The sequence below is a fragment of the Durio zibethinus genome, chromosome 10 (genome assembly GCF_047325235.1).
Source record: "Durio zibethinus cultivar Kanyao isolate XHJ-2024 chromosome 10, ASM4732523v1, whole genome shotgun sequence".
In the NCBI taxonomy this organism is placed as follows: Eukaryota; Viridiplantae; Streptophyta; class Magnoliopsida; order Malvales; family Malvaceae; genus Durio; species Durio zibethinus.
The window spans coordinates 23,766,185-23,772,184 of NC_143171.1; the positions used below are offsets into that span (position 1 = coordinate 23,766,185).

Genomic DNA, 6,000 nt, shown 5'->3' on the forward strand with positions numbered 1-6,000 from the left:
TATTCGTACAATGTTTTACATGAAAATTGAATGTTATAATTTATGTCGACAAAATAATATAAAATACAATTTTTATTTTTTTAACTCATATATAGATATTGTTATGATTTCTTATTTTTTTGGCAAAGGTTCACTACCAGAAATTTGACTTTTATAAATGAAATTTTTTGTCAATAATAATATGTTTTCCATTGATAACAACATTACTAATAAAATTTACCAACGAAAATTTTTATAAGTGATCGATAAGTTGATAAAATGTTGCTAGGTTTCACTCATAGCAAATTGGATTGACATGATGCCATAGCAAATAGAGAAGTGGGGTTGAGCCTAGGTTTCAATTTTTGAATTATTGGAATCATTTCATTGATGGAGTTTTTGCTTAGGAAACAATAAAAAAAAATAATTAGACAAAAAAATAGCAGAATCTGATCCAATGATCTTGATTTTCAAAATTTTTCTATTATTTTCTTTGTTGATGATTTCTTATTTTTTTGGCAAAGGTTCACTACCAGAAATTTGACTTTTATAAATGAAATTTTTTGTCAATAATAATATGTTTTCCGTTGATAACAACATTACTAATAAAATTTACCAACGAAAATTTTTATAAGTGATCGATAAGTTGATAAAATGTTGCTAGGTTTCACTCATAGCAAATTGGATTGACATGATGCCATAGCAAATGGAGAAGTGGGGTTGAGCCTAGGTTTCAATTTTTGAATTATTGGAATCATTTCATTGATGGAGTTTTTGCTTAGGAAACAATAAAAAAAATAATTAGACAAAAAAAATAGCAGAATCTGATCTAATGATCTTGATTTTCAATTTTTTTCAATTATTTTCTTTGTTGATGATTTCTTATTTTTTTTGCAAAAGTTCACTACCAAAAATTGACTTTTATCAATGAAATTTTTTGTCAATAATAATATGTTTTTCATTGACAACAACATTACTAATAAAATTTTTCGATGAAAATTTTTGTAAGTGATAGATAAGTCGATAAAATGTTGCTAGGTTTCACAAATAGCCAATTGGATTGATAAGATGCCATTGCAAATATAGAAGTGGGTTTGAGCCTAGGTTTCAATTTTTGAATCATTGGAATAATTTCATTGAGAAAGTTTTTGCCTAGGAAACAATAAAATAAATGTTTAGACCAAAAAATTAGCGAATCTAATCCAATTATCTTGATTTTCAATTTTTTTTCTGTTATTTTCTTTGTTGATGATTTCTTATTTTTTTGGCAAAGGTTCACTACTAGAAAATTGACTTTTATCAATGAAATTTTTTGTCAATAATAGAATGTTTTTTGTTGATAACAACATTACTAATAAAATTACTAACGAAAATTTTTATAAGTGATAGATAAGTCGATAAAATGTTGCTAGGTTTCACTCATAGCAAATTGGATTGACATGATGCCATAGCAAATGGAGAAGTGGGGTTGAGCCTAGGTTTCAATTTTTGAATTATTGGAATCATTTCATTGATGGAGTTTTTGCTTAGGAAACAATAAAAAAAATAATTAGACAAAAAAAATAGCAGAATCTGATCTAATGATCTTGATTTTCAATTTTTTTCAATTATTTTCTTTGTTGATGATTTCTTATTTTTTTGGCAAAAGTTCACTACCAAAAATTGACTTTTATCAATGAAATTTTTTGTCAATAATAATATGTTTTTCATTGACAACAACATTACTAATAAAATTTTCCGATGAAAATTTTTGTAAGTGATCGATAAGTCGATAAAATGTTGCTAGGTTTCACAAACAGCAAATTGGATTGATAAGATGCCATTGCAAATATAGAAGTGGGTTTGAGCCTAGGTTTCAATTTTTGAATCATTGGAATAATTTCATTGAGAAAGTTTTTGCCTAGGAAACAATAAAATAAATGTTTAGACCAAAAAATTAGCGAATCTAATCCAATTATCTTGATTTTCAATTTTTTTTCTGTTATTTTCTTTGTTGATGATTTCTTATTTTTTTGGCAAAGGTTCACTACTAGAAAATTGACTTTTATCAATGAAATTTTTTGTCAATAATAGAATGTTTTTTGTTGATAACAACATTACTAATAAAATTACTAACGAAAATTTTTATAAGTGATAGATAAGTCGATAAAATGTTGCTAGGTTTCACTCATAGCAAATTGGATTGACATGATGCCATAGCAAATGGAGAAGTGGGGTTGAGCCTAGGTTTCAATTTTTGAATTATTGGAATCATTTCATTGATGGAGTTTTTGCTTAGGAAACAATAAAAAAAATAATTAGACAAAAAAAATAGCAGAATCTGATCTAATGATCTTGATTTTCAATTTTTTTCAATTATTTTCTTTGTTGATGATTTCTTATTTTTTTGGCAAAAGTTCACTACCAAAAATTGACTTTTATCAATGAAATTTTTTGTCAATAATAATATGTTTTTCATTGACAACAACATTACTAATAAAATTTTCCGATGAAAATTTTTGTAAGTGATCGATAAGTCGATAAAATGTTGCTAGGTTTCACAAATAGCAAATTGGATTGATAAGATGCCATTGCAAATATAGAAGTGGGTTTGAGCCTAGGTTTCAATTTTTTGAATCATTGGAATAATTTCATTGAGAAAGTTTTTGCCTAGGAAACAATAAAATAAATGTTTAGACCAAAAAATTAGCAGAATCTAATCCAATTATCTTGATTTTCAATTTTTTTTCTTTTATTTTCTTTGTTGATGATTTCTTATTTTTTTGGCAAAGGTTCACTACTAAAAAATTGACTTTTATCAATGAAATTTTTTGTCAATAATAGAATGTTTTTTGTTGATAACAACATTACTAATAAAATTACCAACGAAAATTTTTATAAGTGATTGCTAGGTTTCACTCATAGCAAATTGGATTAACATGATGCCATTGCAAATAGAGACGTGGAAAGTTGATAAAATGTTGCTAGGTTTGACTTGGTTTGACATGATGCCATTGCAAATAAAGAAGTGGGGTTGAGCCTAGGTTTCAATTTTTAAATCATTGGAATCATTTTAGCTTTGATGTTGAAACAAATTTTTACGTTCAAAAATTTATTTTAATTTAAACACAATATTAAAAATAAAAAATAGTTTTTCAGTTTAAAGGTTTAATTTTTCCACTCAAATAAAAAAACTCTTCAAAAAAAATGTTTTTATAGTAAAAAAAATACATTTAAGATAAAAACATTATTTAATTTTCTTTTAAATTTCAAAAATTTAATATTATATATATTTTAAATATTTCAATTACTAATAACACTTTTTTATAATATTATCAAGCATTTAAAATTTTTAATCACACTTTTTTATCATATTTTTTAAATGTATTTTTTTTAATTCAAATCTTTTTCACTGCAGCAACGCTTAACCATTCATTAATAATTTTGAACTCAAATAAAAGCTTCACTTAACCACAATTACTAAATATACATGAATAATGGAATAAACTATATTCAACAGTTATTTTTAACGCACAAAAAATTAAATACTCAACTAACCACATGATTGGAATATATATATCCATATTGAAAATATATAGAATTATTTGAATTTATTTTTATATGCTCATTTCAAAAATATTAAAAGACTCTGTTAGGCGGTCCATACTTATCTTTTGAGTAGCATAATTATGTGTTAAATTAAAAAATAATGCAAATCGCAATGGGGAGTACTCCCTTTCTAAAAAAACAAATGCACTAAAAACAATGAAAAATACAATAAAATGAAAGAAAAAGGGTTGAAAAATAATCCGTTATGAATGGATGTTCTTTCATCACGTTCAACCTTTATTTTTCTTTATTAAACAGTATTGGAAAATGCAACATGCACGAAGGTCAAAATATTGCATGAGTTAAATAATTGTGAAGACGGTAACAATTATGGTTAATTATATTCATATTGCAATAATTTTTAAGAACAAATAAATGAAACCCATGGGGTTTAATTTCTTGCAGGTCCCATTCTATGCTGCAGCTCAACTAATAGGAGCAATCTCTGCATCATTCACACTTCGTGTATTATTGCATCCAATAAAACATATTGGCACCACATCACCTTCGGGGTCAAATTTTCAAGCTTTAATCATGGAAATAGTTGTCACATTTTCAATGATGTTTATTGCGTCAGCTGTGACAATTGATACTAAAGCTGTAAGAATCATCTCAAAGGATTATCGATGCTCTAGTTCATGACTTCTTATCATCAAGACAAATGAATTAATGAATTGAATCAATCGGTTATTGATACACACATATATTTAATGTCATAACATACTTATATTGCACTTATATAGTAGAATGGTGCATGACATTTTCTTCTCAAAGTTTTGTCGTTTTTGAGGTATAATTGGACCTTTCCAGTTTTTATATGTTTCCATATGGACAGGTAGGAGAGCTAGCAGGCATAGCTGTTGGTTCTGCTGTTTGCATAACTTCAATCTTGGCTGGGTAAGCAACTTTAGAAATCTTCATTTATGAGTCAACTCTTCCGATTCCTTTTTCTTAGCTGGCTTTATATTCCCAATTAACCATATTATATGCTCAATTAACCTTAGATTAATGGACAGATTCATTTGTCCAAATTGTTTGTTGAAGATTCTCTTGAAATTGATTCTCCAAAAGATGACAAAAAAAGAAAAACCAGCATCTAGGCCACAACATATGTGCTTAAGCGCACATACAAAAAAAAAATGTAATGCTAATTACAAGTTGTCTAAGCATATATATATTTCAGACCAATATCAGGTGGATCAATGAACCCAGCAAGGACTATAGGACCAACACTTGCTAGTGCTCAGTACAAGGGAATTTGGGTGTATGTGGTTGGACCTGAGATAGGAAACTTAACGGGGGCATGGTCTTACGATCTGATCCGAATGACCGACAAGCCGGTGCATGCAATCTCTCCGCGTTCATTTTCATTCAAACTTCGTCGAATGAGAAGCCAAGATGGAGAGGTTCCAAACGAAGAACCTGTCAATGATCTTTGAATTATCGATCCATGTTCAATATCAAGGGCAAGGCAATCCTCACACCCTTTTTATCTCTACCCTGAAAACTAGATTATGGACATATCTTGAATAAATGTTCTTGTATTATAACTTTAATACATATATAGTTGTATGTAATAGTATATAGAAGTAGGATTGGAAAATAAAATTATGCTGAAGAAAGCAGAATAGCCTGCTACAGCTACTACAGCATGAAACCAAATTCCCTGTATGCCAATGAACTACAACTTTTAGTTCTTGAAATCATTACGTTTTTGCTATAGTTGGCAATTAGAATATTTATGCTGTGTAAAATATTAAAATTTATGTATTCATACAATATTTTACATGAAAATTGCATGTCATAATTTGTGTCGATAAAAGAATATAAATTACAATTTTTTATTTTTTTAACCCATATATAGATATTGTTACAATTTTAAGCCGTGTCATCTTTATATCTTATTTTCCTATTTTATTCGTATCATATCATTGTGTCGTGTTTTAGATTAATAGGTCTAATTTTTGCTTAGGAAACAAAGAAAATAAATAATTAGACAAAAAAAATAGCAAAATCTGATCCGATGATCTTAATTTTCAATTTTTTTCAATTATTTTCTTTGTTGATGATTTCTTATTTTTTTGGCAAAGGTTCACTACCAGAAAATTGACTTTTATCAATGAAATTTTTTGTCAATAATAATATGTTTTTCATTGATAACAACATTACTAATTAAATTTACCGATGAAAACTTTTATAAGTGATTGATTAGTTGATAAAATGTTGCTAGGTTTCACTCATAGCGAATTGGATTGACAAGATGCCATTGCAAATATAGAAGTGGGGTTGAGCTTAGGTTTCAATTTTTGAATCATTGTAATCATTTCATTGATAAAGGTTTTGCTTAGGAAACAATAAAAATAAATAATTAGACCCAAAAAATTAGCAGAATCTGATCCAATGATCTTGGTTTTTAATTTTTTTATTATTTTC

General features: G+C 27.3%; 1 protein-coding gene across 1 annotated transcript; it reads left to right on the forward strand.

Moving 5' to 3' along the window:
• Nucleotides 1-3,951: 3,951 nt before the first annotated feature.
• Nucleotides 3,952-5,220, forward strand: LOC149516552 (aquaporin NIP2-1-like). The gene is made up of 3 exons (XM_089766269.1): nucleotides 3,952-4,167; nucleotides 4,403-4,464; nucleotides 4,751-5,220. The coding sequence occupies exons 1-3, from the start codon at nucleotides 3,952-3,954 to the stop codon at nucleotides 5,004-5,006; spliced, it is 534 nt and encodes a 177-aa protein (XP_089622395.1). The 3' UTR covers nucleotides 5,007-5,220.
• Nucleotides 5,221-6,000: the final 780 nt, after the last annotated feature.

Bases quoted from the DNA above. Each gene is read 5' to 3' on its own strand.
- LOC149516552 (XM_089766269.1), top strand. From the start codon at position 3,952: ATGGGGTTTAATTTCTTGCAGGTCCCATTCTATGCTGCAGCTCAACTA. The intron at 4,168-4,402 runs GTAAGAATCATC...CCATATGGACAG, and splicing joins TGACAATTGATACTAAAGCT to GTAGGAGAGCTAGCAGGCAT. The intron at 4,465-4,750 runs GTAAGCAACTTT...TATATATTTCAG, and splicing joins ATAACTTCAATCTTGGCTGG to ACCAATATCAGGTGGATCAA.